The sequence below is a fragment of the Carcharodon carcharias genome, chromosome 31 (assembly GCF_017639515.1).
Source record: "Carcharodon carcharias isolate sCarCar2 chromosome 31, sCarCar2.pri, whole genome shotgun sequence".
Classification (NCBI taxonomy): domain Eukaryota; kingdom Metazoa; phylum Chordata; class Chondrichthyes; order Lamniformes; family Lamnidae; genus Carcharodon; species Carcharodon carcharias.
The window spans coordinates 12,921,706-12,939,412 of NC_054497.1; the positions used below are offsets into that span (position 1 = coordinate 12,921,706).

The window sequence follows — 17,707 nt, forward strand, 5'->3', positions numbered from 1 at the left end:
AGGGGAGGGTGAGGGAGTGAGTGATAGGGAGAGAGGGGAGGGGAGGGTGAGGGAGTGAGTGATAGGGAGAGAGGGGAGGGTGAGGGAGTGAGTGATAGGGAGAGAGGGGAGGGTGAGGGAGTGAGTGATAGGGAGAGAGGGGAGGGGAGGGTGAGGGAGTGAGTGATAGGGAGAGAGGGGAGGGTGAGGGAGTGAGTGATAGGGAGAGAGGGGAGGGTGAGGGAGTGAGTGATAGGGAGAGAGGGGAGGGGAGGGAGCGGAGCCACAAACGACAAAGTGTCTTTGGAAATGAGGCCATTGGATCCTGGCCGGGAATCTGTGTCGGGATCTCATCCCTGCCAAAGCTTCATTTCCTCAACGTGTGAAAAAACCCCCAGAACTTCATTTATAAAAAAGGCAGCGCTCACACAGCAGCTGGGAGCTTATCCCAGGTCTCAGCTCCGGGAGAGACCTGCTGAGGCACTGGGAAAATAAAAGGTAATTTTGAAACTATATATATATTTTTTTTTTGCTCAATATCGACATTAAGATTGTATTGAAATAATATTAATGAATTATTATTGGATATCTTGCACCTGTCAAAAAGAACATGAATTTCCACCTGTCTGACGTTAAAGATCGCGAAGAGCAGTTCAGAACCCGCTTTAAAACAAAACTCGGGGTGGCTGGAATGGCTCACGCAGTGGATTAGCTGGATCAAACCTCACCCCCTACGCTCTCACCTCTGTCGGCACAAAGAGTGGCCGGGTGTTGAAGAGGGTATGGGGGACAGGGTGACAAGGGAGAAGAAGGGAGGAGGTGGGGAGGTGGGGGGGGGGGGGGGGGGCAAGGGCAAAGTTTTGTCCACAAAAAATGTTTTTTTTTTAGTGCCGTGGTTCAGACTGGGAGGGAGGGGGCTCCCGCTTCTGCATTGCTGTCAGAACAGCCGAATGGCCTCCTTCTGTGCTGTAAACATCTATGGGTCTCGCCCCCATGTGTGAAGGAAGCGGCTCGGAGACACAGGGTCAGCCTGTGGACAGACTGATTAGATTTTTCCTAATCCTTTAGCAGATTGGGCAGCCCTGGAGAGCAGAGGTTCAATTTACCCAGTGCCACATTATGGGAAGCCAGTGTGTTAAGAGGCAACCTCTCTCCTGGCTCAGGGGACACTTTATTCTGTTAACCTAGTGGCTTCATCCCTGTCTGCTGAAAGAAAGGCTCGCATTCCTGCAGTACCTCCCACCACCTCAGGAAATCCCCAAGTGCTCCAAACCCCACTCAGTACTTTTGTAGTGTAAGAAACGCACAGCAGGATCCCACGAACAGCAACGTGATCAGGGCCAGATAATCCCATGGTGTTGCTGGACATATAAATATCGGTCAGGACACCAGCTCTTTTTCAAAGCAGCGCCAAGGAGTTCTTTTACATCCACTTGAGAGGGCCTCAATTCAATGTCTCATCAGAGAATCAGTGCGGTGGCCTCTCAGTACTGGGGGTGCCAGCCGAGAATTTCATGTTCAAGTCGCTGAAGTGAGACTTGGACCCAGCACCTTGTGTCTCAAAGGTGACAGTACAACTCACTGAGACAAAGCTGACATCTTAACTTAAACATTGACAGTTAGCGGGATTAGCTGCAGTAGCTTTTTTAAATCGTTTTCATTGTCTAAGGCTGTTCAGACACAAAATCCCTTGTCTCCCAAAGATGCTTCAATAAAGTTCGGTCTGTCCGCAAGCATGACCCAGACCTCCCTGTCGCTTGCCATTTCAACACTCCACCCTGCTCTCGTGCCCACATGTCTGTCCTTGGCTTGCTGCATTGCTCCAGTGAAGCTCAACGCAAACTGGAGGAACAGCACCTAATCTTCCGACTAGGCACTTTACAGCCTTCTGGACTGAATATTGAGTTCAACTTTAGATTATAAACTCTCTCCTCCTTCCCCACCCCCTTTCCGATCCCCCTTTTTTCAAATAATTTATATAGATTTTTCTTTTCACACCTGTTTCCATTATTTTTAAATGTATTTCCATCCATTGTTTTATCTCTACCTTTTAGCCTATTTTGATCCCTTCCCCCCACCCCAACCCCACTAGGGCTATCTGTACCTTGCTCGTCCTGCTTTCTACCCTTAGTGTCACCTATTAGTACATTTCTTAGCTAATATCACCACCATCAACACCTCTTTATCCTTTTGTCTATGGCATCTTTTGGAAATCTCCACCTATCACTGGCCCTCTATCCAGCTCTACTTGTCCCACCCCACCTTAAACCAGCTTATATTTCGCCTCTCTTCTATTTTTCCTTAGTTCTGTTGAAGAGTCATACGGACTTAACTGTGTTCCTCTCTGCAGATGCTGTCAGACCTGCTGAGTTTTTCTAGGTATTTTTATTTTTGTTTTGGATTTCCAGCATCTGCAGTTGTTTGCTTTTATTTCTGCTTCAGTAAAGGCTTTGCTTGTGGGGTCGAACCTCATGCCAAGAGGACCCTTAACCTGTCATGAGTTACCTGATGTCAGTGGAGAATTGAGGTCATTAGAGGCCACCACTCAAGCACAGCTGCCGGACCTACTGCTAGTTACCAAGGAACAAGGAATCACCCAGGCTGCGCACAAGGAGAGCTGGGAATTGGGTCCTCAACAGAGGGAAACATTGGCTACAGAAGAAGCACAGTGTTTTTTTTTGGGAACGCTACATCAAAGGAGCACTTCCCTCTTTTCAGAGTCAACTCCAGTCATTTGCCTCTTCAGCCCTATCCCCCAAACCCTTCTCTCTCGGCTGAAACATGACTAAGTTTTTCTTAACAGCCTCAGCTTGACAGACAGCCTCCAAAAGCACCGTTAGAGAGATCTTTGCTTGTTTGTAGCTTGTGCCCATTGAGACTCTGTTGAAGAATTTTCCTGGACTAGCTGCACACGTGGATCCCCTTCAAAGTATTCGAAAACCTCCGTTTTGTCACCTACCTCAAAATCTTCTCAATTCCAAAGCAAACAGAACAGATTTCCTTACCACCCCTTAGGATAGCGTCATCTGATTTGGTAAGTGGCCGGGGACAGGAGGGTGTGACTGTGAGACAGTCAGGTAAGGGGATCGAGAAGGTGGGAGTGGAGGAGCCTCAGCCCTTGCAGCTGACCAACAAGTTTGAGGTTCTTGTAGCCCGAATGGACAAGGGCGAGGGCTGCAGCCTGGATGTGCAGGCTGACCATGGCACTATGGTACAGCGAGCCATTCAAGTTGTGGGGGGCGGGGGGTGTGGGGGAGTTAAAAAGAATGAAGTGGTAGTAGGAGACAGTATAGTCAGGGGGATAGACACTGTTTTCTCCAGCCGAGGGTGAGAATCCATAAAGCTGTGTTGTCTGCCCAATGCCAGAGGTCGAGATACCTGCTCAGGGCTGGAGAGGAACTTGCAGCGGGAGGGGGATGATCTAGTCATTGTGGTCCAGGTAGGTACCAACAATATAGGTAGACCTAGGAAAGAGGTTCTGCATAGATAATCTCTGGATTATTATCTGAGCCGCTTGCAAATTGGCATAGGGTAAATAAAATTAGAGAGATGAATGCGTGGCTCAAAGACTGGTGTGGGAGAAGTGGGGTTCCAGTTTGTGGGGCACTGGCACCAGCACTGGGGAAAGTTGGGGCTGTACCATTGGGACGGTCTATACCTGAACTGTGCTGGGACCAGTGTTCTTGTGAATTGCATAACTAGGGAAGTAGAGAGGACTTTAAACTAAATAGTGGGGGCAAGGGATAAAATTTGGGAATACATGGCAAATCCAAGAGTAGAGACAATGCAAGAGAGAAAGGTATTAATTTGGGAAATAATAAATAGACTGTGACAGGAAGGGACAGAGAGTTCAAATCTAAAAGTAAATCAGGAGATAAGGCTAGAGGTTACAAAAGTAATAAAAGGACAAAACTAAAGGCTCTGTATCTGAGTGCAAGTAGCTTTTGAAACAAAAAGAACCAACAGCATGAGTAGAAATAAATAAGTAACATCCGATATTCATTACAAAGACATGGCTGCAGGATGACATAGAATGGGACCTGAATATTCAAGGGTATGTGACATTTAGGAGGGACAGGAAGCTAGGAAAAGGTATGGCGATAATCATGGGTAATTTTAATCTACATATAGACTGGAAAACTGAGGTGGGCAAAAGTATCCTAGATGAGGAATTCATAGAATGTTTTCAGGATAGTTTCTTATGGTGCAAGTTCTGGCACCAATCAGAGAGCAATCTATACTAGACATGGTCTGGTGCAACGAGATAGGATTAATTAATGACCTCATAGTGAAGGTACCCCTAGGTAGCAGAGATCATAATATGATTGAAATTTTCATTAAATTTGAGGGAGAGAATAGTGGGTCTAAATCTAGTATTTTGAACTGAAATAAGGGCAATTATGAGGGCATGCAATTGGAGCTAGCTAAAGTGACCTGGCAAATTAGGTTAAGGGATATGTCAACAGAGGTGCAGTGGCAGGTGTTTAAGGGGATATTTCAGAATACACAGAATAGGCACATTCCAAAGGGAAAGAAAAATCCCAAGGGGAGCACCCACCATCCACGATTAACTAAAAAAGTTAAAGATAGTATCAAACTTAAAGAAAAGCATATAATTGGGCAAAGAAGGGTGGACAGAAGATTGGACAGAATATAAAAAACAGCAAAGAGTGACTAAAAGAGTAATAAAGAAGGAAAAATTAGAGTACAAGAGAAAGCTAGCTAGAAATATAAAGAGAAACAGTAAGATTTCCATAGATATTTAAAAAAGAAGAGTTAACAAATTGAGCATTTTCCTGTAGAAAGTGAGCCTGGGGAGTTAATAATGGAAAATAAGGAGATGGTAGATGAATTGAACAGGTATTTTGCAGCGGTCTTCACTATAGCGTATGAAAGTAATAACCCAGAAATAGCTGTATGTCAGGAAATGGAAGGGAGGGAGGAACTCACTCAAGAAATTTACCCTCAGCAGGGAAGTGGTACTGAGCAAATTGTTGGAGCTGTGGGCTGACAAGTCCCCGGGTCCTGATGGATTTCACCCTAGGATCTTAAAAGAAGTGACTGGTGAGATAGTTGATGCATTGGTTTTAATTTTCTAAAATTCCCTAGATTCGGAGAAGGTTCCATTAGATTGGAAAATAGCGAATGTAACTCCTTTATTCAAAAAGGGAGGGAGACAAAAAGCAGGAAACTACAGGTCAGTTAGCTTAACATCTGTCTTAGGGAAAATGTCAGAAGCTATCATTAAAAATGATTTGGAAGGTCACTTAGAAATCAGGCAGAGTCAACATGGCTTTGTGAGAGTGAAATCATGTTTAACCAATTTATTAGCATTCTTTGAAGAAGTAACATGTGCTGTGGATAAAGGGGAACCGGTGGATGTACTGTACTTAGATTTCCAGAAGGCATTTGATAAGGTGCCACATCAAAGGCGATTGCAGAAAATAAAAGCTCAGGGTGTAGAGGTTAACATATTGGCATGGATAGAAAATTGGCTAGCTGACAGGAAACAGAGAGTAGGCATAAATTGGTAATTTTCTGCTTGCCAAGATATAATGAATGGTGTGCCACAGGGATCAATGCTGGGGCCTCAACAATTTACACTTTACATAAATGCCTTGCATGAAGGGACCAAAGGTATGCTTGTTAAATTTGCTGATGACATAAAGATAGTTAGGAAAGTAAGTTGTGATGAGGACATAAAGAGGCTACAAAGGGATGTAGATAGGTTCAGTGAGTGGGCAAAGATCTGGCAAATGGAGTATAATGCAGGAAAATGTGAAAATGTCCTTTTTGGCAGGAAGAATAAAAAAGAAATATATTATCTAAATGGAGAGATTGCAGAGCTCTGAGACGCAGAGAGGTCTGGGTGTCTTAGTGCATGAATTGCAAAGGTTATTATGCAGGTACAGCAGGTAATTAGGAAAACAAATGGAATCTTATCATTTATTGTGAGGGGAATTGATTACAAAAGTAGGGAGGTTATGCTTCAGTTGTACGGGGCAGTGGTGAGACCACATCTGGAGGACTTTGTACAGTATTGGTCTCCTTATTAATGGAAGGATGTAAATGCATTGGAAGCAGTTCAGAGAATCTTTACTAGACCAATACCAAGATTATGAGGAAAGGCTGGACAGGCTAGGCTTGTTTAGGAGAGTAAGAGGCGACTTGATTGAAACATAAGATCCTGAGGGGTCTTGACAGGGATGATGTGGAGAGGATGTTTCCTCTCGTGGGAGAAGCTAGATCTAGGGGCACTGTTTAAAAATAAGGGGCTTCTCATTTAAGACAGAAACGGAGAGAATTTTTTTCTCTGAGGGTTGTGCGTCTTTGAAACTCTGTTCCTCAAAAGGCAGTGGAAGCAGGGTCTTTGAATATTTTTAAAGCAGAGGTAGATAAATTCTTGAAAGGCAAGGAGGTGAAAGGTTATCGGGGGTAGGTGGGAATGTGGGGTTGAGGTTACAATCAGATCAGCCATGATCTTATTGAATGGCGGAGCAGGCTCGAGGGGCTGAGTGGCCTACTCCTGCATCTAATTTACTAATTTTACTTTTGTATGTTAACCTTTCTGTAAATAAAAAGAGAGATTGTGAAAACACACAGACACACACACATACCCCCCACACCTCCACACTCATACATATACACACACACACCCCCCCAAATTCACATACTCCCCCACTCCCCCCAAAAACATACACACACACCCACACCTCCACACTCATACATACACACACACACACACAGACACACACCCACACTCACAAACCCCCCCACACCCCCCCCAAAAAAACACACACACACACACTCTCAAAACAGTTGACAGTGTTTATGCCAAAATGTTTTTTTTTAAATCATGCATTCCATGCATTGCTAAGGTTATATCTCCTCTAAGGACTTCCCGTGATGAATTCCTGGATATCCGCACATTGACAGATTGTGTAGGCCCTGTTAATGGAAAATAAAGGCTCCTTACTTCAAAAAGTCATATCACTTTTAGGCAGGGCCTGCTAGTCAGATTCCAGTTAACACTTAGAAACACAAGGGTTGAAGACTAGTAAGAGTGTGAGTGAGGCATTTGTGGCTAACATTAACTCCCCCAAGTGACTTACATTATTCTTGCCCTGAATGCAATTTCTGAGTTTAGAAAGTCAATCCCTAGACTGCAGAATCCAACAATAATAAAATACTTGAATTTTCTGATAAATTTGTATCATTCATGATGGGGAGAATTATTCCTTATTTTATTCTTTTGCTCCTTTATTTTGGCTTCATTCTTCCTCATCCATTGCCAATCAGATGGGGGTGGATGGGGCAGTTACACCTCCTTGTGGGCCTCTGCTGGTACTGCCCCTTGGGTTTGGAAGTACCTCACTCCTGCGTCTATTATTCCCTCATTAACCCACTCCCTCTGTCTGTGTTGTGTATTGTCCCTGTGAGTTTCTGACGCTGTTTGGAATATATTTGGATCGGTTTTGATGCAGTTTTGTGCAGCTGTGTTGTAGTTTGTCGCAGCCTCTCCAGTCCCCTTGCTGTTGATTGCAGGCTGTACATGTGAGAGATTGTGGCGTGTCACATTGATCACTGTCATCGGTTTAGTTGTTCATGCATTGCAGCCAGTTTGCGTAAACCTGAAATGAGAGCATGATGAAACTGCTGAAATTTATTTCACTGTGAATGAGGAACCAGCCAGTCTCAGTGATTAAATCTGAGGATTCTCTGCCGAGCAGAATGAGGAAAGAAAGCTGTGAGTGGGTGACATTGTTGCTAACAGTGCGAAAACCAAGTGACGATGGATTCTGCTTGCCTGAGCCCTGAGTCCCAATGGATCAAAAACTCATTGTATTTTTAACCAGCTCATCAAGGTGAACGATGCTATTTCTAGAAAATAGAACAATGTTAATGCCTTTGTCATTGTCAGTAGCAAACACTCCCAGGACAGGTACAGCACAGGGTTAGATACAGAGTAAAGCTCCCTCTACACTGTCTCCATCAAACACTCCCAGGACAGGTACAGCACGGGGTTAGATACAGAGTAAAGCTCCCTCTACACTGTCTCCATCAAACACTCCCAGGACAGGTACAGCTCGGGGTTAGATACTGAGTAAAGCTCCCTCTACACTGTCCCCATCAAACACTCCCAGGACAGGTACAGCACGGGGTTAGATACAGAGTAAAGCTCCCTCTACACTGTCCCCATCAAACACTCCCTGGGCAGGTACAGCTCGGGGTTAGATACAAGGTAAAGCTCCTTCTACAATGTCCCCATCAAACACTCCCAGGACAGGTACAGCACGGGGTTAGATACAGAGTAAAGCTCCCTCTATACTGTCTCCATCAAACACTCCCAGGGCAGGTACAGCTCGGGGTTAGATACAGAGTAAAGCTCCCTCTACACTGTCCCCATCAAACACTCCCAGGGCAGGTACAGCTCGGGGTTAGATACTGAGTAAAGCTCCCTCTACAATGTCCCCACGAAACACTCCCAGGGCAGGTACAGCACGGGGTTAGATACAGAGTAAAGCTCCCTCTACACTGTCCCCATCAAACACTCCCAGGACAAGTACAGCACGAGTTAATTACGGATAAAGAGGCTGCTGGAGCATAAAAACACGGGTGGCATCTGCAGTGTGTATTTATCTCCCCATTTGATAAGGAAGCTGTCTACAGAGCTCATGCCTCATACACACAATACGTTGGAAGTAATAGCAATTCTTCCATCACATGCATGGCCTGCTTTGCTGTCAGCTTTCAGTGTGTGTGCTGTGGAACGCATGCAGTTTACATTGAACAGGAGGCTGTCTGACTACAACAAGGGCATGATATAACCCTTTTCCACAGCATCATACCACTCCATGAATAGATCCTGCAGTGGACAGCGTGCTTGTTTCTCAATTCCATCATTATTAATTCTGGGTTTTCTCCTCTAGCTTAACAATGCCCCTTTAATTGTGCACATCATACTGTACAAGTTAGTATCTAATTTTTTGCTCATTCTAGGAGTGTGGGAACCACTGGGCTGCAGGTATTTATTGCCCATCCCTAATTGCCCTTGAGAAGGCGGTAGTGAGCTGCCTTCTAGAATCGCTGCAGTCCATGTGGTTTAGGTACGCCCACAGTGTTGCTAGGGAAGGAGTTCCAGGATTTGGACCCAGCAACAGTGAAGGAACGGCTGGTCTATTTCCAATCTGGGATGGTGGAGAGGAACCTATGGTGGTATTTCGACTCATGGTTCAATCACTATGTTTCTTTTTTTGCACATCAATAGCTTAGGGGAATGAGTCACCACAGACGCCAGCAAGTCCCGAAACGGAAGACTGTTTGAGTGGGGGGTTTGGTGATGCCGAGCTTAGGTTTTAAGATAATGTAAATTGTAGATGGAATAAAACTGTTGGAGGGGATGCGTCTCAGAGATTTGGAGTATTGGGTAAGAATGTGAGTTGGAGTCAGTTCAATGGATATATCTGGTGGTTATTGGAGAGAGTGATAGATATCCATGATAAGAAGAATGACACATTATTACAAGCCCAACACCATCCTGTGTCCCAGCTAAATTAAGGGACCTTGTTCACCAGTTGAACGTGCTTGCACTGTGTTCAAGAACATTGCATTCCTCAGCATTGAACTCTCTCACTTTTATAAACATTATCGCTCTTTGTGAAAAAGAATTAAAACTTACAAAGCAGGGCCTTGCCTGATGCTTGATTTCATTTATGGGTCTTCCTGAAACTCTTTGTGTGAGGAAGCCTCCATTTATTGTTCTTGGAACGCAAGTTGTGGTCTGGTTTCAAAATTACCGAGGCCATTGATTGGTGTGCTCTTGGAACAGCATCAAAATGGAGAGAGCTTCCTTTGTCTGGGAGCATGTGAATGGGCGGGTAGCTTAGAGGCCTTTGCTGATCAAGGATGTGAGTGGAAATCTAAAATGTACCATTAAAAGGGTCAAGGGTTTGGAACAACATCTCCTGTGCCAACAAGCCAAAAAAAAACAGTAGCTGTTCTCTTGCAATTCTTCTACTTTACAAGCCAGTTATATAAATAGTCAATTCATTCGTTTGTTCTTCTGGCTCTAGTGGATCTGTCTTTGCCAACATGGTTAAGAAGAGGGAGGAAAAACCCTTTCCCTAGCATCAACTCCCAATCAGCAGACTACAGTGTTGAGATGTTTTCACACGTTTTTAAGGGAAGGTTTGTGCTCATGGTCAAGGTGAGATTTCGGCTCTTCATTGTTATTAACCTAACTAACTCTTAGATTAGATCTCAAATAGATTACATCCAGAGTGCCATCACACAATCTCAAAGCTGGTACAGTATGTGTTAGGCACAACAACAATTTGCATTTAAATAACCCCTTTAACCAAGTAAAATGTTCCACGTGTGTGTAAATCAGACACGGTTTGACATAAGGAGATACAGGCAATCCAAGGCTTGTTCAAAGAGGCTGGCTTAAAGGAGCATCTTGAAGGAGAGAGAGAGAGAGTGGTGGAGAGGTTGAGGGAGGGAATTCCAGTACTTAGGGCCCCGGGCAGCTGAAGCCATGGACACCAATGGTGGAGTGGTCAAAACTGAGGATGAGCAAGAGTCCAGAACTGGAGTAGTACAGAAATCTTGTCGGGTTGTGGGGTTGAAAGAAATTGCAGAGATGGGGAGGGGTGAGGCCATGGAGGGATTTGAACACAAAGATGAGAATTTTTAAAATTGACACATTGGCAGATGTAGACCAGGGGGCACAGTTTTCCCTTTATTCAATGTAAACAAGCTTTAGTAGTCTTGAGAGACTCTCAGTCATAAGGTGGCCTACCACTGGCTTCTCAAGGGCAACTAGGTATAGGCAGTAAAGTGCCGCATTTGCCACTGACACCCTCGTCTCGAGAATGAATTGAAAAGAAATTGTTGTTGAGCCCAGTGCATGGGGGCCATAAATATAAAATAGCTGCTAATAGATCATCCAAATTATTTAGGTGGAAATTCTTCGCATGGTGAAGTGTTGAGAAGGTGGAGTGGTTGAAGAAGGAAGCATTGACAGATTTAAGGGGATCGTGATACACACATGAGGAAGAAATAAATAAAGCGAATTTGGACAGGAAGCGGATGGGAAGCAGCAGTTTAAGTGGGATAAGGATTGTGTGGAGTATAAACACTGGCATAGAGCAGATTGGCCAATGGTCTGTTTCTGTGCTTTAAACTCAATGTGATTCTATGTGAAAGGGTTAAAGTAAGTGAGGGGGAGATAAAATTGGTGTCGAAATTTCATTGATGGTTTTTAAAAAATAGAGAATACGTAATTTAATAATAACTGTGAATAACTAAATAAATTACTAACTCCCTTTACATCTCTCCTCCCTCCTCCTGTGCAGAAACCTCAGAATTTTGTCTTAGATACCTGATTTCCTGCAAACTCTACCCAGCGATGAAAGGAATCAAAGCTCCTCCTTTAGTCAATCTAGTCCCTTGAGTCCATAAGATGCCCCTCCATTAGGACAAGCTAGAGTTAGGCCAATGGTTGTTAGAGGTGCCAACCCTCCAGGTCTGTCCTGGAGTCTCCAGGAATTAAAGATTAATCTCCTGGACACTGCTGTGTGCAACCCTGGAGAAAAATCATCCGGACATGAAAAAAGATTGATTTTTTTTGTCAATTTCTTCAAACAATTCCCTTTACCAGATATAAAAATATTGAAAATGAGAAAAAAGGCTGTTTGACTGAAAGTCAAGTATCATCCAATTGTGTAATGAGTTTCTTTTGCTTTCCAATTGGCGTAGGCAGTACATCACAAGGATGGGTGTGTTGGTTGACTAATGGCTGGAGCTTGGGGGCAAATCATGTGGTGAAACCTCCAGCAATATGTTTAATCACAGTTGGCAACCCTAGAGGTTGCAGATCAGCCATGATCTCAATCATGCAGAACAGACTTGAGGGGCTGAATGGCCAACTCTTGTTCGTATAATCATCCACTCTTGTACCGCTATGCTGTACATAAGCCTGGTTACATCTTGTCTCTGGGGTTTATTTTTGAGCCCTGACTGTGAAAGCGTTAAAGTTGCTTATGCTGATGTCGTAAGCTCCCAATTTAGTGTTTGTTTTCCAAGTACTTGATGTGTGACTGCTTTAAAAAAAACAGGAAGAGGTGACACCAATTGCAGTAATGATGAAATAGTTCCCCTGTAGAACATTGGCCTCAGGAGATGCCACTGAATTGTGTATCTTACTTCCGTCCATAGCACTCACAGTACATTCCCGTGATGTGCATCACTGATTTTCCCTCTGGGTTTGTATGTTCAGGAGATATAGGCACACGATCGTTTAAAGTGTGTTGAACAGCAATGAGTGTGATGTATATTTGTGGCAGTGGACACTTGTGTTGCCAACTCTCTAGTCATAAAATTATAGGAATGTAGGAGAAACAAAATGCTATTTGACTAACAAGAATCGGTTGCTTGGCTTGTGGAGACCCTGCCCGCTTTTCTGTTGCCCATGGGAAGGCAGAGCAAGGCAAGGATGGGTGTGTTGGGTAGACCAATGGCGGGAGAGTTGGGGTGGGAGGGGGTGGTATGGGGCAGTGGGAGGTCATGTGATGAGACCTCTAGGGATACGGCCAAATGGAATTGGCAACCCCTAAGGGACACTGCAAATGACCCGGGATTAATTGTCTTGAGGAGGAAGAGATTCAGGGATCCACACCAACTGAAGTCACCCTACCTTAACAAACAATGTTAAGTATGGATGTAAATCACATGAAAACTCATTGATGGGTGACTTGTGCCTGTTGCCAAATCCTCCTGCTTCTACACATCCTGGATAACCTACCCTTTCATAGACTCTATCACATTTACTGTCCTGTGCTCTGTGTTCAGCTCTGGACACCAGACATCGGGAAGGATATATTGGCCCGGGAGGTGGGGGTCGAGTGCAGATTCACCAGAATGATACCAGTGTTAAAAGAGTCAAATTCTGAGAACAGGTCACATAAACTTGTTGAATTGGCCTTGAGTGAGGGGTGATCTGATTAAAATGTTGGAATTCAGCTTAGGTGAATTTAAGGGGAAGATGGATGAGGGAAAAAGGAATAGTAGGATGTATTGATGGGCTTGGGCGAGGAAGAGTGGAAAGAGGCTCATGTGGAGCAGAACATTGGCATGGACTAGTTGGGCTGAATGGCCTGTTTCTGTGCTCGACTTTGTTAATTAATGCTCTCATGCAGGTTGTCAGGGAGGGCTGCTTAACTGAGCAGCTGTGTTAGTGAGAAGGAATAATCAAAGACTCGCATCTTTGGACCTCTTTAATACATCTCTGAGGAGTAGTAGTGAGAGGACAAAATCATAAACTCAGCAAATTACAGTTCTAACATATTTTTCAATCTTATTTACAGACATAAAGATGGTGGCTGATTTCCACACTGACTATATCACGTCCTTCAACAATATAGATATCTCCTTCTGATGAAACTCCGAATCTTGCCTTGCTGACCATCCCGGGCTCTGTTGGCCTAGAACCTCGCTGCAATGTGGAGCTGCATCCAAGGCAACTTTGGACCCAACAGTACACTCTGCAGAGATGACCTTTGCCACAGTGTTGGCCTGATCCTATCTGTTGCTTCGATGGCCTACCTCATTGTTTGCTTCCCCCTAGGCCTTATCTTCAACGCTTTGGTTCTCGTTGTCAACCTTCGTCACAAGTTGTCCATCAACATGCCAGATGTCTACTTCACCAACATGGCATTGGCTGGCTTGATCCTTAACATGGTGGCCTTTCTGCAGCTTCTGGGCCCTGACCACCTCCTCTGGCCAGTGTGGACCTTTGGCCGAGAGCTCTGCATGGCTTCATTCATCTTGTTCAACATGGCAGCCTTGGTTAGCATCTACTCTGCCACTTTGCTCAGCCTGGACTGTTTCATTGAACAAGCTTTGCCTCACACCTATATGTCGAGCGTCTACAACACGAAGCACGTCTGCAGTTTTGTGTGGGGTGGCGCAGCCCTGGCCAGCTTCTCCTCCCTCCTCTTTTACGTCTGCAGCAAGATTTCCGAAGAAATCAACGACTGCTCAAAGCTCCAGACCAAGGAGCTGGGTGACGCTATCATGTTCCTTACTGGACTTGTGGTTCCCACCGCAGGAGTGAGCTACGCCTTCCGGCTAATTCTCTGCCCCCGTAAAACCCACCTGTTTCAGCTTGCGGAATCCTCGAGGCTTGACCCTTCCATCCAGAGGCTTCTCCTGGCTACGGTCTTGGTGCAGTTTGCCCTCTGGCTGCCATACTACTTGACCCTTTTGGTGAGCACCGCCCATTTTGTCACTAGGGCAAGGGACGACATGCGGTTTGCAAACTTGCTTCACTTCTTGAGGGGGGTGTGTGAACTGCTCGCCTACTTGAGCACTTGTGCGGTGCCCATGGTATACAAATGCTTTCAAAAAACCTTCAACACTAGGCTTAGGCTGGTGATTCAGGACATGCAATGTGGACTAAAGGGATGTCTGGGCATCCAACGCCAGGTACACCAGCAACATGTTGCAACAGTTTCCAGGGCAGAACTGCCCCTGGAGTGAAAGTTCCAGCTGCTTGTGGAGACCTTCAATGTTTCTGCCCAATAATTGACATTAACATCCCCAATTCCAATTCAACAGCAGGAGATACTGGAACATGACTGAATCGAACTCTCCAGAATCACTGCTCCCCACAGTGTCTATGATTAAACCCTAATGGCCCATCAACTGCAGAAAGAACTTGCCTTTAACTAGCACCTCCACTGAGCTCAGGATCCCAAAGTGCTTCACCGCCAATGAGGTATTTCAGGATACAGTCATTGTCATTTCTGTAGGAAACCAGGGCGATTAATGTGCACATCAGAGGCAGCATTAAGATTGCTGACCAGTTAGATCATCTTTTTGCTGGTATTGGATGAGGATTGGATGTTGGTTTTGACTCCTGAAGAACTCCCCACTCTACTTTTAATAATCAGCAAGTTGTTTTATAACCACTTGCACAGGTAGGTGGGGTTTTGAACAGAGGGACAGGAGGAAGCCATTTAGCCCCTTGAGCCTGTTCTGCCAATCAACAAGATCATGGCTGATCCATCTCCTACTCTGTCTACTCGCCATGGCTCCATAACCATAAATACTTTAAAAAGCTCACTTTTGAAATTTCCAATTGACACCCAGCATCATTGTGTTAGGAAGTGCTTCCTGACATCACCCCTGAATGGGCTGGCTCTCATTTTAAGATTATGTCCCCTTGCTCTGCGTCCCACCAGAGGAAATAGTTCCTCTACCTACCATTTTAATCATCTTAAACACCTTGAGATGAGATCACTCTTTAATCTACTATTCTTAAGGGAATACAAGTCTCATCTTGTAACCTGTTTTCATAATTATTTAATTTTAACATCTGAAAGACTGCACTCCCTACATTAGTACTTTGGTTCTGCACTGAAGTCAGTTCAGATTATGTTCTCCAGGCCTGGAATTGCCTTGAACCTATGACTTCTCCTTCAGAGGCTAGAGTATATCAGCTGATCTAAGCCTGCACTTTTGCATGTCCATACTTGGATCTATCGACTCAGGTTTAATTCTAAAATCAAAAGGCTTGTCGCTTGTTCATCTCTAATGGAAGAGTTCTAAAACTGACCAAAAGAGGATTGACACAAACTATTAAAGTGCCATGTTAGTAACTATTTCATTTCTCTGGGTCAGAAGGTTGTGAGTTCAAACTCTGCCATGGACTCAAACAAAGATCTGGACTGACACTGCAGTGCAGTACTGAGGGGTTGCTGCATTGTCAGAGATGCCATCTCTCACACATATCGCCAAGGCCCTGTCCACTTGACCGGTGGATGTAAAAATGGTTCCACAATTCAGAGAGCAGGGAATTAACCTGGTATTCTGGTCAACATTCTTGATTTATCCAATACTAGTAAAACAGATTATCTGGTCATTCATTGTTTGTAGCACATTGGTTACAAAGCACTTTACAATGTACTGGGGGATATGGCAAGACATGCTTTAAAAATCCACCTTTTTGAAGTGTGACTGGGGGGAGGTTTGTATCAGGAAGCTATGCATGACCTTAGTTACATTTTAAATTTATGATCCCTGGTTCACTTTCCCCATAGGGAGAGGTTGAGTAGACTGGGTCCAGATTCTCTGGAGTTTAGAAGAATGAGAAGTGGTCTCATTGAAATATAAAATTCTTAGAGGGCTTGACAGGGTAGTTATTGAGGGGCTGGGGAATGCAAAATTAAACAATGACTATTTAGATGAAAAACTTGCATTTCTATAGCACCTTTCACAAAGCACTTTACAGCCAATGAAATATTTTTGAAGTGTAGTTGCTGTTGTGATATAGGTAACATGGCAGACAATTTGCACACAGCAAGATCCCACAAACAGCAATATGATAATGACCAGATAATCTATTTTAAGTGATGTTGGTTGAGGGATGAAAATTAGATTGGACGCCGGGGGTAACACCCCAGTTCTTCTTCAAAATAGTGCCATGGGATCTTTTATGTCCCCTGAGAGGACCTTGGTTTAATGTCTCATCCAAATGACGGCACCTCTGACAGTGTAGCACTTCCTCTGTACTGCACTGGAGCTGACACTGCTCTGTAAGACACTGGTTGGTCACCAAAAAAAGGAGACCAGAAAAGAGGAGAAATATACCCTAATTAATACCTCCCACAAACACTGCTGAATGAAACAAAATTCCTGACTGTTGCTTATACTTAGCATGTAATAGATAACCATTGAGGCTCTTTACAAACAGTGCACAAACTCTTTAAGACTGTATAATCTATTATTTCATGTGTAATGTTCCAGCATCTTCAGATAACAATGGACAAGTTTCTCAAAAGGAAATGTACAGCTTGATGTGTTATATGAATAAATGTGTATTTAACATTGACAGACCTATCCGGCTGGCCAATGGTATCTTCACTTAGTTGAAGTGTGTTGAAAAGTTCTATTATGCAAATCAGATAACTACTCGAGTGTCTGCGTATTTCTAGACAATGTTCGGTAATCATTTCATAAACTCTTGCAGTATAGAAGGAGACCATTTGGCCCATCATGCTGGCTGTTTGAAAGAGTTATCCAATTAGCCCCACTCCCTCTTGCTCTTTTTCCATAGCCCTGCTAGATTTTTTTGTTTGTTTTCCAGCATTATCCGACTCACTTTTGAAAGTTACTATTGAATTTGCTTCCATGGCCCCTTCAGGCAGCGCATTCCAGATCACAATAATTAGGCAAGGGGAAACAAAGGTTATCGGGGGTAAATGGGAATGTGGAACTCGAAACACAAACAGATCAGCCATGATCTTATTGAATGGTGGAGTAGGCTCGAGGGGCCGAATGGCCTAACTCTGCTCCTAATTCACACGTTCGTACTGCATAAAGTCTCCTCTATTTACTCCTGGTTCTTTTGCCAATTACCTTAAATCTGTGACCTCCTGCCATTGAACACAGTTCCTCCTTGTTTACTCTATCAAAACCCTTCATGATTGTGAACACCTCTTATCAAATCTCCCCTTAACCTCCTCTGCTGTAACAATCCCAGCTTCTCCAGTCTCTCCATGTAAATACCGGGAATCATTCGGAAACTAAATCCAGCTGATTTATTTTTTGGGCAGCGGCTGGGGGAAAGCTGAGGGGTGACGAGAGGGAAAGAGAATCAGGGTTTAATGACTTATATATGTCCTCAGCAACACCAGGCGATCCCTGGTTCGAATGGGTTTGAGAA

General features: G+C 44.3%; 1 protein-coding gene across 2 annotated transcripts; it reads left to right on the forward strand.

Annotated features, from left to right (window-relative positions):
• The first annotated feature begins 389 nt into the window (after positions 1 to 389).
• On the forward strand, positions 390 to 16,873 carry LOC121271478 (probable G-protein coupled receptor 146). Of its 2 annotated transcripts, XM_041177459.1 has the most exons (3): positions 390 to 477; positions 10,053 to 10,186; positions 13,347 to 16,873. In XM_041177459.1, the coding sequence occupies exon 3, from the start codon at positions 13,480 to 13,482 to the stop codon at positions 14,518 to 14,520; it is 1,041 nt and encodes a 346-aa protein (XP_041033393.1). In that variant the 5' UTR covers positions 390 to 477; positions 10,053 to 10,186; positions 13,347 to 13,479; the 3' UTR covers positions 14,521 to 16,873. The 2 variants fall into 2 exon arrangements, with proteins under 2 accessions (XP_041033393.1, XP_041033391.1); XM_041177457.1 differs by lacking the exon at positions 10,053 to 10,186.
• Positions 16,874 to 17,707: the final 834 nt, after the last annotated feature.

Coding starts and splice junctions, on each gene's coding strand:
- LOC121271478 (XM_041177459.1), top strand. CDS start 13,480: ATGTGGAGCTGCATCCAAGGCAACTTTGGACCCAACAGTACACTCTGC.